The following is an 18,562-nucleotide window of genomic DNA, read 5'->3' as shown; positions in this document are numbered from 1 at the left end:
TCACATAAAATTTTGCTTAGAACCCCTAAAATATCAGGGTCAACCCTGATTGAGAATTTGGTAAAAATAATCAAAATTTGTTTCATGCATAAACAAGAGAGGAATATTATTCATATTTATAAAGTACCTAAAAATTTCAACTATTTTTATAATTATAAAAGTATTTTTAACATAATAATTTATTAAAAAAATTATTTAAACACTTAAATTTAACATTTATAATAATAATCTGTATTAATATATTGTTCATTTATATTAATAAACATATAATATAAAACATCCATATAAAATATTAACACAAAGATCAAACTTAAGTGTTAAAATAAAACTTTCAATAATTTATATAAAGATTTTATCAATGATTATGCTTTACTTAAAGGAAATGAGTTGAAAGGTGACAATGTGCACAAGTACAGAGGAGGAATGGACCCGGAAAAGGCTCCAAACCAAGCAATGTGGCTGCACTGTGACTGAAGTGGCAATCCTATTATTTATTTTCTTCGTTAACCCACATGTTCATGTTTAAACTATTGGCTTTAAATATTTGAAAATGCTACTTTACCCTAATGTGATTGATGTATGGGATAATGGAAGATTTCAAAATGATAAAATTGCCCTCATTTAGGGAAAATGCTTTCACTTTCCTTCTATGATCGCCTCCTCTCTCCTCTTTCTTCTATTTTCATGATTATTTTGTCACCTTCACCTCACAATGACCGTTGTTCTCTGCTGCCTCCTTGTTACATTCTCGTTGTTGTCACCTCATAATGAAACCCGATCAAACTTTATCTCAAATAAAGTTCGATCAATCATCTTATGCATCATCCACGTTTGAACAATGTAGCAAACTTCTTAAATAATTATTTTTCATTTTATCTCTTTATCAACTATTTATATGAAAGAGATAAGGATATGTTTGACCCTAAATTATGGACTCATTGAATAATGTGTTTATAAGATATGTGCTTGTGATTTGGTATGCATAATTTGTAATTTGCAAAATATTGTACGTTTGTGATAAATTTTCTCCATTCATACCTAAAAATAATATTTTATCAATTTTAAAAATCATGATCATAGAAGAGATAAAAATTACAAAACACCTTCAAATTTTAAAACGTCAAAATAAAACTCATAAAAGTACTAGTCTACCAACTTTCACCATATATTTATGGCCTAATAGTTAAAAAATTTAAACCTTTTTTTGTAAATTTGTAGTATAATCAAATACTTCCAATTTTGACAATTAGATCTCAATTAACTCAATTTAATGTAATTTTATTCATCATGTAAAATCAATTTAAATGATAAGTATTTTAGGTGACGTGGCATGACACGTGGTGGCACATGTACATATTCACGTATATTATTAATATATTACACCTGACATGCCACGTCACTTAAAACACATACCCCTAAATTAATTTTATGTGATGGGTAAAATTGTATCAAATTAACACCAAATTACCAAAATTGAAAAGATTGTATTAGATTGCGAATTTGTTTTAATTTTTTTTTTTTTTTTACTATTAGCCCTATATTTATTTCTCTCGTTGGCCTGTTTATCAGCAAATGTATAGGCTTTTAGTTATAGCCCATGAGGTTGGTTCATACCACTTATTGGGCTGAATCTGGGCTTCCAAACGATGTCCACCCGTATGTATTCATTAACTCTGCATTGTCAACACGGAATAATATACGGTCAATGACACGTCATCAACAAAAAATTCAAAAACCTTAATAAAAAAAGAATTGAAAATAACGTAAGAAGGATGTTTACAATTACAAGTCAAATGAGATTAGTACATGACAGAGTTAGAATAGTGAGTTTGTGTTCTCTTTATTATTTTTAAGTTATTTTTAGTTTTTAATTTTTTAAAATAATAAAAATATGTTGTCTTTATTATTTTTAAAAATATATTTTAAAAAATAAAAAAAAATTATAAAGAAAACTCAAAACAACAAAAAGTTATTTTGAGTGTTTTTAACCAAAATAAACTTAAAACTCAAAACACATTTATTTATTTATTTATTCATATTTTATTATTATAATGGAAAAAATATTATAAAATTCATTAACTTTAAAATGTATATATTTTTAATAATATATTAATATTAAATATTTTTTATTTATTGAATAAAATATAATTAAAACTTATTTTCAAAATTTCAAAGAGAACACGTTTTCTAATTTTCTATTTTGAGGAATAGTTTTTCAAAATGACAAAGAGAACGCGTTTTCAATTTTCTAAAAATAAATTATCAAAATAAAAAATTAAAAATAAATTCAAAACTCAAAATTAAAAATTAAAAAGTAAAGAGAATTTTGAGAGAGGCATACAAATAAAATGATTTAGAACCATTAAGAAAAAAAAGCCTTGAAGGCCCACCCATAATAAAATAAGAGAAATAATCTTAAAGGCCCACCCAAATATGTTAATCTAAGATATAAATGACTGTAATTAGGGATATAAATGAATTTCTATAGACTTTTAATTAATGTTATTTAAAATTTATCACAACAAACACAACATAAATAAAGGAATTATGATGCTTAATCTCCCACTAGAACCGAAGATTTTTGGTATTAGCGGTTCTTTAATAATTAAAAAATATAATATTTAATTTTTCATATACAAAACGTTAAAATTCGACATCTCAACTATTAAAAATTATTGTTTTAAATTTTTAGCACGATAAAATATTATTGCGTGTATCAACGCGTCTGTTTTCGTGAGTGAACGCTATATCAGTTAGACATATCATATTAAACTTAATATATAAATATAATATTTAGTTTCTTAATAGTTAAAAAATTTGATATTTGATCATTTAATAATTAAAAATTTTGACATTTAGTTTTTTATATGAAAAAAATTAAATTAATAAAAAAATATTTAAATTTTATAAAAGACTTAAAAGTTTCTTTAAAATGACTACAAATATTAAAATATAGCTAAATTTCATAAAAAGGCTAAAAAAATTCATAAAAACGTAAAAGAAATTAAAAAATTTGATAGGTTTATTTTATCACTTTTATTGTTTATGATCTCACTTGACAATTTGTGAACAAAATTTATAAATTCAATGAAGTTTTTTTGGTTTTTCACTTGATTTCTTATTATTATAATTTTTATTAGATTTTTTAAAAAATATTTTTAGGTCTTTTTTATGAAATTTAGGTTTTTAAAAATATTTTTATGAAAATTTTAACCTTTTATTATAAAATTTAAGTTTTTTTTATCAAATTTGATATTTTTTGTATTAAATATTAAATGTCAAATTTTTTAATTATTAAGAGGTCAAATACCATATTTATATATTAAATCTAATTTAATATATTTTATCGACGTATTATATTATATTATGTGTCATAAATAATATATTCATCTACTCTATAATAAAATAATAATTTAAAATAATAATTAAAATATTATTAAATTTTAATATTAAAAATTAAATATTACATTTTTTAATTATTGAGGTACAACTTATTTATGAACCCAACGTAGAAACCTTGAACCCAATTTGGGGCAAGCCAGACCATGACCGACCCGCGACGTCAGTTTTGGTACCGTTTCTTGGAAGCTAACACGTGGATCGTGACGTACATCTCCACATGCACACCTACATATTAATCATAATCACATTGCTATCTCCCTCTCTCTCTCTCTCTCTCTCTCGTTTCGTATTTGGCGTGTTCTTTCCCATCGCCGATTTTGCTTGTCAAGGCAGTGATCCAAATCTCCAACCTAACGTCCACCGACCTTCAAGCCTTCGTTTCCTTTCCGATCACGGCGGCTTTCCCCTGCGACTGCGATCCTATGCGACGGATTCATCCGATTCACTCGCTCTTTTGATTAGGTAATCGTCGCTCCTCCTAATTACCGATTTCTTTTCTTGATGTTTTCTCAGTTTAGTCGGATTCTGCTTTCTTGTTAGGGTTTGATTGCGTTGTAACTGTCGGTCTATTTCTCTCTTGATGTCGATTTAGAGCTTGTCGGCTAATGGATATGTCGACAGTCTAGGATTTAGAATTTTGAAAAAATGAGTGAATTACTAGAGAGTTCGGAATTTTGTGACCGCATGGATGGATGCATACAGAATTCTTTGTTCGTTCTTGCGGAATTTTTGTTTCAAATTAGTGGAGTACTAGAGAGATTCAAAATTTGGTGGCTGGTTGATTCCTTTGAAAAAGTTCCTTTTTCAAAACCATGGACAATTTTCTTATTCGCTGCTTTTTTCTCTGAATCAGTAGATTGTAAGATATTGGAATATGGTCACTGATTGGATTGGATAAGCTTTTTTCTTTTGTCGGCTCAAAATTGTCTTTGAATTGGATGTAGTTTCAACTCCAAATTAGTAAATTCTATGATATAGAATTTCAGGACTGTTTGGATGCCTAGCAATTCCTTGTTCAGCTATCGTCAAGAACTTCCCTCCATAGGTTCTGGAGTTTTAGCTTCAGACTAATCAATTACAGGCGATTTAACGATGATGACTGTTTGAATGCACAAAAAATAATTTGTTCAATTATTGATAATGAGTTCGCTACACTATCTGTGAAGTTTTAACCCCAAAAAATGAATTATAAGAAACTTATATTTGGTGACTGTGTGGATGTCAACAAAATTCTCTTATTCTCTTATTATTGGGACAAATGACATTTCTGATTACCCGACACCATTTGGTTCCTAGTTTGGGATTCTGTTCTTTTTCAACAAATTCCTCATTTCATATTTGTGGTTGTTATTTTTTTGTGTCTGCGTGTGTGTGTTTTTTTTTTAGGGGGGGGTTGTTATTGTTTTTTCGTTTCATTAATGCAAATCTTTATTAACTAGAATGTGCTAACTGTCGTTCCTTTTTTCTCTGTTTGTTCTGTTTTCTTGGATAAGCAAACAGGAACCATGTCTCACTTGCAGAGTTACCATTCACAGGGTGGCCCTTTTGCTGGTGGTTGTAGACCTTTTGCCAATAGTAACCAATCCACCATCACAACTAGCAACCAATTTAATAACCATAATAACTGCAATGGCAACTGCATTTGGAATTACGATGATTTCCATGATTGTTCAAGGAAGTTCAAGGAGTATAACTATCACGTTAATCATGTTATGCCCAACGCTGCACCTTCTTTCAAAAGGAGAAAATTTTCTGCTTCTTCTTGGGAAGACAATGGGAGACAGTATCAACCCAAAGGATGCAGTAACAATGGGTTTCCTACATGTAAGAACAATTTGGTCCATCTTGCTCCTTCAAGACCAGATGCCAATAGCAGCATGTCTATCGCCAATAAACGTGACCGTAAAAAATTTGAGGATCAAGATGAGGTCTTTATGTCAAGGGATGAGATTGACAGATGCTCTCCATCGAGAAAAGATGGCATTGATGCACTGGTTGAGACATACTTGCGTTACTCATATTGTGCTTTTCTCCAAAATCTTGGATTGCGATTGGATTTGTAAGCTAGCTTTTGATTTACCTATTCAATTATGTTTCTGAAGCTGGAGCTTATGTGTGGCTAGTGTATTTCAATAATGGTCTGCAGATGCCCTTTAAAAAATTAATTCTATTTGTGGACTTTGTTTACAGGCCGCAAACCACTATTGGCACTGCTATGGTTTTATGCCACCGGTTTTTCGTTCGAAGGTCACATGCTAGCCATGACAGAATTGTGAGTTTCTCAGGACAAATGCTCAAATTTCACAAAAACTTTGTAGACTTGGTTGAAGTATGTTTATTCTTGTCAGATTTGAACTTTTTTCTGAAGCTGAAATGTACCTGTTAGAGGTGTAAGATTTAGATATGTTTACACTAAATGCATATCTTGATGAACAATAGTTAATTCATGGAATTATAGATATGCATATATGTTTTTTCTTGTACTGGTATCACAATCCATTTGTGCTTGATTTTGGATGGGAGTTTGTTGATTTTGTCTTGGAGATGCTTATTTTCTTGGATTCTTTTGTATCGGCCCTTGGCTGATGTGAGGTTTTTGTATAGACATGCAAATTTTTGTTCTCTTTTCTTGCAATTACAATGCTAAAGTTTGTTTTTCTCAATTAATTTCTTCTGCAGTTGATTGCTACTGCTGCTCTTTTTTTGGCTGCAAAGTCTGAGGAGACGGCACGCCCTTTGAACAATGTGTTGAGAGCATCGTGTGAAATTTTACACAAGCAGGACCTCACTTTCATCTCATATCTTCTTCCTGTTGTGAGTATCTTTTTGGAGTTTTGCCTCTTTCTGCTCCCTTGTCCTCTCTTGACCACCCCCCAAATATATATATATATATATAGAGAGAGAGAGAGAGAGAGAGAGAATATGAGACTAGGAAAGGTATAGAGAAGAGGTAAAGCATTATGATTGTTTTGAGAACCCTACTGGCTTTATGTCAACTTCATTCCATAAAAGCGTGCCATCTTAATTAACCATTAAAAGACTTATTTATTTACATTCAAATTTTTATTTCTAATATTGCACAATCACGTTATAAGCAGCCTGTGTGTGTGTGTGTGTATATATGTATGTATGTATCTATATCTCTTTTCATTTGGAGCTGGCAATCCCCAATGCCAAAGTGTCAACTTCATGCACAACATGGCTTTCTATCTTAGCACGGATGTTTTAAAAAATGAGGCTGTACAGTCAATTAAGTTTTTGACATATGATAATATTCATTTGTTATGCACCAAAATTATCAACTTTCTGAACTAGGGATGTTGGAGATACAGGGTTCAATATACTTTCTTGATATAGTTTGCCTGTTGAACAGGATTGGTTTGAGCAGTATCGAGAACGTGTGATTGAGGCTGAGCAATTGATATTGACAACTCTTGATTTTGAGCTTAATGTTCAGCACCCATATGCTTCTCTTACATCCATTCTTGACAAATTAGGCTTTTCACAGTCAGTACTGGTGAATTTGGCACTGAGATTGATCAGTGAAGGGTAAGTTTTTTACTTCCATAATTTTCATGGATCTTTGAAATTGCATATGATGCCATAGTACAGCTTGGTGTATTTCACTTTAGGCAGATTTAGGCTAATATTTGATAGCAGTATGTGTTGTGCCTGGGAACAATTTTACTTGGCTGTGGAAGCCTGGAAATTTCAATATATGCTATGCAATAATACTGTCTGTGCTCCCTCACAGGCCATCCTTCTGTGGTGCTGGTGTGGTGTGCCTAATCTGTTTAGAGGCCTGTTTGCAATGTTGTTTGGTAGTTAGGGTTTGCTTGTGTCATTATGAAACCTGTTTGAAATTCAATAAAATTTCAGATGTTCAAGTTTGGATCGGATAGTTTGGAGGATGAGTTCATTTTTTCTTTGTGTACTTCATTTTTTAAATGATTGTCTTTGCTGTGTTGTGGTTTGTTCTTTCCTCTTGAGTAACTGTTCTACATAGTCATCCTGACATGGATATTGATTTGTTTGGATTGATAAATAATTGCAGGGTTTATACCAGATTAGCGTGCTGGCCTATATGATATTCTTAGCTGGCGGTTGATATGCTGTTCATGGAAAGTTTTGTTTTACATCTGAAGTTGAACCACCAATGTGTTGTGGATGCCTATTCATGAATATGTCTTTTAAATTGGTCATTGGCTATTGAGGATAGCCAGAGATGCTCCAGCACCAGTTTTTCCATCTCACTTTGACTACTGTATGGTCACATGAAGTCATTTGTGTGGGTTCCTATTCAATGTTGCTGCCTGTCTGCTTGGTGTCTATATAGGACACTGTCATGTAGGCAAAGAGAAGCCTGAAAAAGTTGGTTGGATGAGTTTTGTCAAGCCTGTTGAAGTCCATGGGACCCCTTTAGATTGCTATCATCCATCCAAATAGAGGAATATATTGATAGATGGATAGGGGGCACTTTACCTTTGCAGGAGTCTTATTGTTTGGTTTTGAAGTTTTGTTTTCTTACAAAACCATTTTAGGGTCTTCGTAAGACTTGTGTTGGTGGATAGATGGGGGGAGCTCTTGCCTCTGCCAGAGTCCTGGTGTTTGGTTTTGAAGTTCTGTTTTGGTCTAAAACCATTTTAGGGTCTAATAAGACTAGTATATGCTTAAAACTATCATGTTTTTCAGTCTATTAAGTAGATTTGGAAGAATATTTCCAATGATATTATCTTATCACCAAAAACCTTTTTATCAACTTGAGGCCAACAAATAGTTATGGTGGTTGAGCACCTGGAATTAGTGCCATACTTTCTTGTTTATGGTTTTCCTTCCTTATTTTCTACTAGAAGCAAGAGCACATGTGTGTGCCTATCTGCATTTATGTTTTGATTTCTTCCTTTTTTCCCTAAAATATTCTTCTTCCCCTATCTATCTAATCTATATATTTATTTTTGATTTCATTCTTTTGTTCTATGCTTGTCTCCTCCTCCTCCTCTCTCTCTCTGCCTTAACTTTAAAAACAGACTTGACTAAATTGTTGCAGTTCATTATTCATGGAAGTTACAAGTGATATAAATTTAATTTTCATATATATGCTTGTGTCAATTAAAAAATTTACTCGAAAGAAAGATGTTTTAAACCTTAAAGAGTATATCCATAGATTATTTAAGGGCAGCATCGTCACAAAATTGTGACATGGCTTTAGAAGTGGGAGAATCAAATTGGTGTGTTCTCCCTTTCTCCAAACCTGCCAGTTAAATCTTTTGTGTTTCTATCAGTTAAAATCTTTTTAATTAATATCAACCGCAAGACTTCACCGATTTTCCAAACCTAGAATTGAATAATTTACAATCCTTGGACTTATTACTGTTTTCATGCCCAACTGCTTTCATTTTGTTGTATTTCCTGTATGCTAAACAGTACTTATAATCCTTGGGTGGGTTATTTGTTATAAATACATTCAATATTTTATTTGCTATCTGATACATAGAGCATTTTCTCAAGTATATTGATGTTAGCAAGGAAGTAGGCACATTAGTAATCCTTCCAGATAAAACTATTGAGCACAGCTGCAAAAGGTATCAACATTTACTTGCTCTGGGTGGTTTAGTTGCTTGCAACACGGGTTGCTTGTTTTTGTTTTTGTTTTTTTTCCCAACTGAAATCACCTGCAGCAGAACTGGGCGTGGAAGTTGATGTTTTCTCTAGATGAATATTGTATTTTTGCTATAGTTTTGGTGTACTCTGTTGGAGATTCTGCAGAAGGTTCTTGGAAAATATTTCCCCTGGGTTGCTGAGTTGTTAGTTGGTAAGAGAATTGCCTTCACTTGCTTTCGTTACTTGAAAGTTTAATTATGTTGTCTTAACATAGTATTCTTTAAGAAATTGGAAGTTTTATGGCTGTGACAATATGTTCCAATTATTCAAATATTATTTGAAAGTTGATGTTATTTGTGTTAATGTGGCAAGTTAACATGCGAGATGTTACCTCTTTTGTTATGGTATGGCACCACATGGGTTCGCTTGATCATCCACTTATTACCTATCAGTGTTATAGGTTGGTTGTTTTCTTATTTCTTTTATGCAGTACTGAAGTTGGATGTTATTATGCAGGCTTCGAAGTTCACTGTGGCTTCAGTTTAAACCCCATCAGATTGCTGCTGGTGCTGCATATCTAGCTGGCAGATACTTAAATATGGATATGGCTTCATGTCAGAATATCTGGATGGCATTCCAAACACCTCATTCTATTGTTGAAGGTATTCCATATTGTACATTTATGCCACCATTGGAACTTGGATTTGTGGAAGGGAAATCAGAAAGGACAATAAATTTTCTTGTCTGCATGTAGAAATGCATGTACATAAGCTCGTTCATTTTTAATTTCACTGCCCTTCTTGTTGAGCAATCTAGTTCAAAACGTAGTGTTGGGTGTTTCATTCCTATTTTATACAAATATTGCGATGTGCACATCTGGAGTATTTTCACACCAGCACGCACTTACTGACTGAATACAATATTATGATTTCCGCTACTTCAGAAGCCAGTCCCCAGTTGTAACCTCATTGAACTGTTTTCATATTATACAATCCAGATTCAATCTCTGCTTTTCCATTTCTCTTACATGAATATTCAAGTAAACCGCACAACATTAGTTCTGGTGTGGCCATTGGTTTGTCATTACTAACTTCCTCAATTATAGTGGGGTGGATTTGTATTGGCGTCTTGTTGCATTTTATGTTGCATGCATAAATGCTTCTCTCTGTTCTAACTGCTGCAATTATGATGGTTGGATTTGTCCTGGCTTCTTGTTGCATTTTATGTTGCATAAAGAAATGTTGTCTGTCTATTCTAACTGCCGCAATTATAATGGTTGGATTTGTCCCAGCTTCTTGATGCATTTTATTTTAGGCTGCCAACAGAAATGCTCCTCTCTCTTCTAACTGCCACAATTATGACGATTGGCTTTGCCGTGGCTTCTTGTTACACTTTATGTTGAATACAGAAATACTCATCTGTTTGACAAGCATTCATGTTTACAGGAAAGCATTTAGTTGTATTCACCATTAAGTTCTCTTGATTATTTGACTTGCATTATCGTAGAAGCCTTCTTCCGCTTTGTGTTACTCCAAGCAATTGATCAAACGATTAGATCATGCGAGTGTTATGACTGCAGATGTGGCGCAGCAGTTGATGGAGCTATTTTAGAAATATAATGCAAGACTGCACCAGCACGGGTTGAGATAATACAATTCAGCTTTGTGGTAGAAATGCCAGTTTATTGTACTATAAAAGTCTGGCTTACTGATGAATGATGATGAATGATGATTCATAAATCCTCAAAAAGTTTTTAAGGATGCACTCACTCTTATTAAGTGTTCGTGAAGTTAGGGATGCCATGGTCATTTTCTGAGCTCTCTCTCTACTCTCCAGCCACTACTGAGTATTTTGCGTCAAGTTAGGGATGCCATGGTCATTTTCTAAGCTCTCTCTACTCCCCAGCCACTATTGAGTATTTTGCGTAAACATAAAATCGGTGGTTGAATTAACAGTTCTAAAATCGCTGGTTGAATTAGCAGTTCTAAAATCGCTGATTGAATTAGCAGTTCTAAAATCGCCGATTGAATTAGTAGTTCTTTAACTAACTTTTCTTTGGAAAATAATAATGTTTGTTAAAAAAATTACTTGAAGTGGTAGTTCCGTAATAAATTTGGTTTGAGCAATTGTTTAATAAATTATTTTGTAAATATTGTTTTTTTTTTAAAAAAAAAATTGCTTTTCAGGGACTTGGTGGCTTGAATGGTTAGGAAATACGAATCATCTGATGTTGACTCTTCAAAGTTCGAAGGATTAAGTAATTTGATGATATTTTTCTTTTCCTTTTTTTTTCCTGGGTCAAATTTGATTAAATGTATTTGAAGTTTTAGCTGTTGCATTAATCATAAAGTGTGATAGCGGTATGCCAAAACCATAGTTGTTGGATTGATCATATAAAGGTAGGGATATTCATTGGTATGGTAAGTTGATATCAGTTAGTATGGGGGTTTCATTTAGGATATATATATATATAGTTATAATAAGTTAATACTATAATAAATTTTTATATAAGATCACCATCAGTGTTAAAGAGTATGTTTAAATGACAATTTATATTAATATAATAATATTTTAAAATCAATGAATCACTTTAACTAGGATTAAAGTTTAAATTAGTTCATAATTTTTTCAATTATAGTCAATCAAACTTAATTTTTAATTTATGAGTGTTATTAGTTTAATATTTTTATTTTGTGACCATTTAAACATAAAATAGTCATTCCCCTTAGCGCGAAACATTTACTTGGCTAAAAAAAATATTATATTAAAATATTTTTTAATAATAAAAAGTGATCTTCTTGAAATCCACTCTAACCATTTCAAATTCCAAAAATCTTAAATTTGTGATAAATTCACAATCAATTAAGAGTTAATATCAAGAATGTTAATTTTTTCTCTTGTTCTTCATTTTATGTATCATCACAACACTACAACAATAAATCAGATTTCAATTACGAAAATTATTTTTTTTAAAGTTATAAAAATTATTTTAATACAATAAATTATTTTAAAAAATATTTTAATTCAACAAATTATAAAAAATATTTTTTAACACAATAATTTTTTTTTCTTTGAACTGAGTGAATGTCATGCGCTGAAAAAAAACTAATTTGGAGTTAACTGGTCATAAATTAAAATTATTGTGCTAATAAGATCACCTATTAAAATTTGAGTTTGATAAATATACGAACTAATAATAAGGATATAAATAAAAAATTATGTTTGATTGACTATATTTAAAAAATTTATGAATTAATTTAAACTTAAATTTTTTTAATTAATATTTAACTGATAAAGAAATAGATCGTAAAACGATTATGACAAAAATAGCTTGTGCAAAACAATAACATGATGATAATAATATATAAATCAAATGACCTCTTGATTTATTGTATGATAATAATAATATATTGTTATTTCTTAGACCTTTAAATTTAGACAAAAAGGCCAAACAGTTTCAGCATTAAAAATTTATAATATTTATAAAAAAAAATTCTCAGTCACGTGACGTGACAAATTCAAATTGCACGCATTAAAGGAGGATGTGCCGGGCACGTCGCGAACAGCACTTTCCGACCCAATAAAGGCCAACAGACTTTTCCATGAAGTTGACGATTAAATACTATAATTTATCCATGTCCGCTGCTTCTACAGCGTTTCGGTGTGAGCCCCCCCCCCCACCCCCCTGCACTTGCAGTATCTTTCAAGACACGAACGCAAATCCTGCAATGTGCGAAGATTGTGACTGGTTTCTTGAAATCAGCAAGTCTCACTCATACGTAGAACTTGTGTGATTATGGAATCTACCTAACACCATATATAAAGTAAAAATTGGTACCTCCAATCTACTCTTAATCCATACAAAATCCACTTCACAATCATATAGCCACTTCACATGCTACTCTTAACGACCAATCAAATGTACTTTACAAGTTTATATATCTCATCTAAACATATAGCCACACACAATATAGACATTGATGTAATAACATTATAAGTTCATACAATATTATAAGTTTATACATGAGAAGAAGAAGATGAAGATGAAGGAGGGTTTGAAGTCATGGAAAGGAAATCTTTAGCCGATCACGCACGCGCGAGGGACCCAAGGGATGTCGGATGATCAGAGGTGGAGGAGATGTAGTCGCCGGACATGCACTTTCGCGGAGTTGGAGCCAGATCTGAGGGATCCGTTGTTGGGCTAAGAAGAGGCAAGGGCGGATCTACACTTGAGCTGCCCTAAGCCGAAGCCCATAACAACCCATAATTAGAATTAATTTTTATATTAAAAAATTAATTTATTAAAAAAAATTAATAATAAATTAGTAAAAAAAAATTACAACTCACCCCAAAATCTGTGATATATAATTTTACATGTTAAACAAAAAATTTTAGCCTCCCCCTACATAAATTTCTAGACCCGCTCCTGAGAAGAGGAGGTGGATGGGCGGATGTGTGGTGTGGATGTGTATGTTGGGGAAGAGTGGTCGGGGGTAGAGATGTCAAACATCTTTCCAAGCTCGTCGGAACTCTTGATGTCTTCGTCGGTGTACGAAACAATGCAGTGGGCCTTGAGATGCTCGAGACGTAAAGGCCGCTGCTAACAAGGTTGTTAAAATCGAGATTTTAAGTGAGATCGACAAAGGGTCCATAAAATCGGATCGTAAAATCGAATCGTAAAATCGTAAGATTTTAGAGATAATTAAAAATACCCTTAAATTTTTGTAAATATATGTTTATAATAATATAATTTTGTAGAAAATGAATTAATATTATTTAATAACTTGATTATTCCTTATTATAATTCAAAAAATGATACTTCCCAAATATAGCTAAAAAACTAGCAGGTTGGTATAGGCAATTTAGAGGCAAAATATAGGTAATTTAGAGGTAAAATATAGCTTAAAATTCTTTAGATGATGCTTCCAATGTCTTTCATTAGATTTAGATTGCAATTTTTTTTTGATTTAACATTGATTAAATCAAGTAATATCCCAATTTGGGGTTGGGTGGTCCATTAATTAATTACTTGTTTGTCTTGATTTACTTATGCAATCAATGTTAAATCAAGTAAAAATTATAATTTAAATCAAGTAAATTGGAACTTATGCAATTAATGTTAGATGCTATGTGACATTGGAATTTATGTAATCAATGTTAAATCAAGTTCCAATTTAGAGGTAAAATATAACAATTCATTGCATAAGTTCCAATGTCAGATGTTATGTGACATTGAGACGTTGGAAGCATCCTCTAAATTACAACTTAAATCAATAGAGGGCTTTTAATCGTAAAATCGTTTGGGGATCTCTGAAGCGTAAAATCGTAAAATCGTACATGTAAAATCGAGATTTTATAGGATTTTATCCCAAATTGGATTTTACATGGGATTTGAATCGTTTGGGGGTCTTCGAATCGTAAAATCGTATGCGTAAAATCGGGATTTTAACAACAATGGCTGCTAAGCTAGTGCGATGGGACGCCGGAGGAGACGCAGTCACACATGAGAGAGAGAGAGAGTGTGTGTGTGTGTGTGTGGGTGAGGAAGAAATAGGTGTTAGGTGGGTAGAGAAAGAAAGAAGGTGAAAAAGAAACAAGGTTGGGCGGGATTTCAATTTTTTGGCTGATTAAGGATAAATTTGTAATTTCGGAATGGGTTGTCCACCAAGTTGTTTACATGTTTGTTCGTGTAGCATTATTCTATGCCCCAAATCAACTCGGATTATGCTACACAACCAATTTCCTTGACAATTTGGTTGACAATTTCAAATTATCGCGATATTTTGACATCAATTTTATTGTGATAATTTGGAGGCCCAAATATTTTGAATCCCCACCAAATTGGTCGTGCTCCCCCACATATTCCCCCATTTCTCTTTCTCTCTCTCTCTCTCCATTTTCTCTTTGTCTCTTCACCTTCATCGTTGCGTCTTTAGCAATCGTCAAATCCGTCTTGTCGCCTTTGCTGTCGCATCGTCTTCTCTAGAAACCATCGACTTCCTCTAGTCGTCGCTGTCGTGTCGTCTTCTCCAGCAATCGTCAATAACAACCACCATCTTCGGTGTCCCCAACATCGCTAGCCTTTCATTCGCATGGTCTAGATTTGACATACATATTCCCTTATCTTTTTCAACTTCTCCTCTCTATGTCTCTCCACCACTTGACGACCTCTGATGTGACATCACGGTGCTGCTGTCGTCGGTCTTCACCAGCAACAACCACCATCTTCACTTCCCATGCATCCCCAACACCGTCGCCCTCTCATTCACCTACTTTGTCTCTCTCACTCTGTCTTTCCACCGTATGTCCACCTTTGGCGTGACGTCGTGCTGTCGTCGCCATTGGTTCTCACCAGCAACGACCACCACATTGTAGTAATTTTTGGGCTAATATTGACTGATGCAATGTAATTTTTTGGGTTTTTGCCTCATGGTGATGACCATAGTAAAGAGAGGAAGGCCACAACTGCCAAAGCCAGTGAGTCTCAATACGAGTTTGACATTTCCATGCGGTGTTACCAGGCACAAATGTGTGTAAGTGCCTTCGTAGGTGGTGACGATGGTGGCCGAATCATTGGAACATCGCTCCACTCGCTTCTTTGCTCCACATCTTGGACCAGTGCAGCGGTAATAGCTTTTAACAAGAAAACATTAATATTATTGCATGAATATTCATTAAAACTTGAATTTTTTTATCATCAAACGAGACAAAGAAGAAGGGACCTGAGATTGGAAATTAAGCTTATGAAATGTGTGTGTGTATAGATATGTATATATACCGTGGGAAGTGGCTATTTTTCACAGCTTTTTGCCTGTACTTTCTCCATCTATACCCATCGTTCAAATTATCAATCTCACTCTTTGAACTCGATTCTTTTACAATCTTTGTCATGTTTGTTTTTTGTTTATCCGTGGAAACTAAGCTCTAGAGGTTCCAATTATTATATATACGCATATATTACATATCTAATGCCCCTCTATAGATTTGTAGTATAGTTGATTTTACTATAGATCTTCATGGAAAAGGTTTCCCTTTTCTCATGGTACAGTTGTATCTCACTTTTTATGTGAAAATTTTACAAAGACTTGATTGAACTTACAAAGTTATTGCCCTCAAATATCTATATATAAAAATATATATCAATATTGTTCTGTCGGCGCTCAAAATTGGTTGACTGTAATTCGTTGATCCGCACTGATGTAATGAATCCGAAAGGGAGAAGGATGTGATTTGTCTTTTTTTTTTTTGTTCATCCGTCGGCCGATTGCCCTTGCAAAATACTCCGACACTCAAATAAGTAAGCCAGTAAAAAGGTGTAGAGTATCAGCAAGTTGGTAGAGAGAGCATACCTCGGCTCTGGGGAGAGATGGCTGATATATAGGAGGAGGAGATGTCCTCCTACACGTGTTGTACGTTTGCGGGTGATGGGACAGAATATTCGGCGTCGACGAAGGCGCCTAGGTGGCGGCATGGTGCCGACAGGACCCTCATTAATGTGGATGAGATCTGCCATTAATGAGGATGAGATTTGAGGCGAATGCGCAAAAATCCAGAAGTCGTTGTAAATGATGTTGTTACAGGTGGGTATAGGGCCAGGATGAGACCGGCATGGGCCAGAAAAATGGGCCGAAAAGGTGGGCCAAGTTGGCCCAAGCCGCCCAACTAGAATAATCCCTAACCCACAGCTGTTCTCTGGTTACTCTGCGACCTTCTTGTTATGCGAGCTGATTAGTTAGGTCAGCGAGTGAGAAGTGTCGTTGGGAGCTCGCTAGAAATATTGTCGGGAGCTCGCTTGAAGTATCGCTGGGAGCTCGCTCGAAGTATCGTCGGGAGCTCACTCGTTTAACGCCCGCTTGGTCCCGCGATCTGAGGTCGGGCTCCAGCGATGTGTGAGCTTGCTCCAATGAACTTAGCTTGGAGTCTACTGGGCTTTAGGCGATTGCGCCGGCCTGTTGGGTCAAACCCAGCCCATAAGAAGTAGTTCGAAACATACTCGTAATATTAGCCCCCTAGCTCGCGGTGCGATCTTCGGACCGGGGGTTGACGTTTTGCTAATTGCTTCAGTTGTCAATTCGCCTTTTAGACTTCTACCCAATCGCTTCAAATCACACCATTTCAAGCAGCACGTCTTGTTTGCGACGCATTTAATGCGTACGTCCCTCTATTATTGCGTTTGATTATTCTTATGGGACCCATAAGCTATTGTGCTAGCGGATGTGGAGCGCACCATAAGCCGTTTTGATCCGACGACTAAGATCGATCGGGCTAAAGGTATAAATGTCAGGGAAACCCTTTCTATTTCCCTCTTCACACTATTTCGAACTTTCTTGCTTTTGCTTTCATCCTCGTCTCTGAACTTTCAAAGCTTTTGCTTTCATCCTTGTCTCTGAACTTTCGAAGCTTTTTCCGACTACAACCGCTCAGGCACCCATCTGCCCCAAGCTTTCATACCGGCAAGAGATTCAACGATTGGTGAGTTTCTTGTGACCTTCATCTCTTCCTTTTGTCAGATTATCCATCGTCGATCTATCCGTCTTCGGATTTCCTACCTTTCCGATTTTGTTAATGCCGCATCCGTTTTCTGGGGGAATCGATTCGGATCGGTTTGCTAGGTGTTCACTGAGCCTTTGGGGCTTGATGACCTTAGGATTAGTCTTTCATAGAGTACCGAGCTTGTAACTGTAGCCCCTCTGCTTTAGGCAGCACCCCGTTGCAAAGCGCATGACCTTCTTGATAGGGAGCATCTTTAGGGTTTTTTTTTTTTTTGAGGTTCGGCTCGCGAGTTGTGGCCTAACTATTATTTTCTTCATTTGTAGATGTCTGATACTATTCAAGAGAACTCGAGTTAACAACACTGCAAACATATCATAAGGTTCTCTTACTCACAAAACTCGTACTTTATTGTTATTTTGTGTTGAATGAGTAATCAATTTTGAAAAGTACTTTGTTTAATTTTTCATTTGCATCTATAATCATGCACCATCATGTTATTTTACTTTACATCATTTAAAGTTGAAATGGTAAAGTCAAAGACCTTTCAAGAGATGCTTAGGGATCCAATTGACAAAACTCTCCGAAACATGTTAATTTTGTCACAATTGACATTGCGAAACTTACATTTTATTTCATGCATACATTTTATATAAATATTTTATTTTTTGAGAATTCATCATTTATAAGATTTATCTTATAATTTGAATTCATCAATTAGAACATTCAAACAATTTAGGTGACACCAACGATTCAAAGGAAAAAAAAAAGTTTTTTGAAACGTAGGCTTTGAAAATTTTATTATTTTTGTGATATGTCATACTTTGAAAATGTTATGCGTATTTTTATGCGATGCATTATAAATATGTATAACATTCATTTCAGTAATGTCAAATGTATCGAGTATCCTAAACCCAATATATCAAATAGATTTTCATTTAAGAAGGTCATTTTATTTTGATAGAAATTTATTTTAAGTGTTTTTAAATATTTTTGGTTGAAACACTAATTTAGATTTCTTAATATGTATAATGAATTAAATTAAATTTATAAAAATAAGTGTGCACGT

General features: G+C 33.8%; 1 protein-coding gene across 8 annotated transcripts; it reads left to right on the top strand.

Annotated features, from left to right (window-relative positions):
* Positions 1-3,655: 3,655 nt before the first annotated feature.
* On the top strand, positions 3,656-10,823 carry LOC127799892 (cyclin-T1-4-like). 8 transcript variants are annotated; one of them, XM_052334140.1, is made up of 7 exons: positions 3,656-3,864; positions 4,896-5,461; positions 5,593-5,674; positions 6,082-6,216; positions 6,776-6,951; positions 9,520-9,665; positions 10,510-10,823. In XM_052334140.1, exons 2-7 carry the CDS (start codon positions 4,908-4,910, stop codon positions 10,620-10,622), a joined length of 1,206 nt encoding a protein of 401 aa, XP_052190100.1. In that variant the 5' UTR covers positions 3,656-3,864; positions 4,896-4,907; the 3' UTR covers positions 10,623-10,823. The 8 variants fall into 8 exon arrangements, 7 of the variants coding, with proteins under 7 accessions (XP_052190100.1, XP_052190102.1, XP_052190101.1 ...); XR_008022665.1 differs by lacking the exon at positions 10,510-10,823 and adding an exon at positions 7,457-9,214 and having other exon boundaries at positions 3,657-3,864; positions 4,903-5,461; positions 9,520-9,563; XM_052334142.1 differs by having other exon boundaries at positions 3,657-3,864; positions 4,903-5,461; positions 10,583-10,823.
* Positions 10,824-18,562: the final 7,739 nt, after the last annotated feature.

The sequence above is a fragment of the Diospyros lotus genome, chromosome 4 (assembly GCF_014633365.1).
Source record: "Diospyros lotus cultivar Yz01 chromosome 4, ASM1463336v1, whole genome shotgun sequence".
Taxonomy (NCBI): domain Eukaryota; kingdom Viridiplantae; phylum Streptophyta; class Magnoliopsida; order Ericales; family Ebenaceae; genus Diospyros; species Diospyros lotus.
This window is presented reverse-complemented; position numbering and strand designations above follow the sequence as displayed.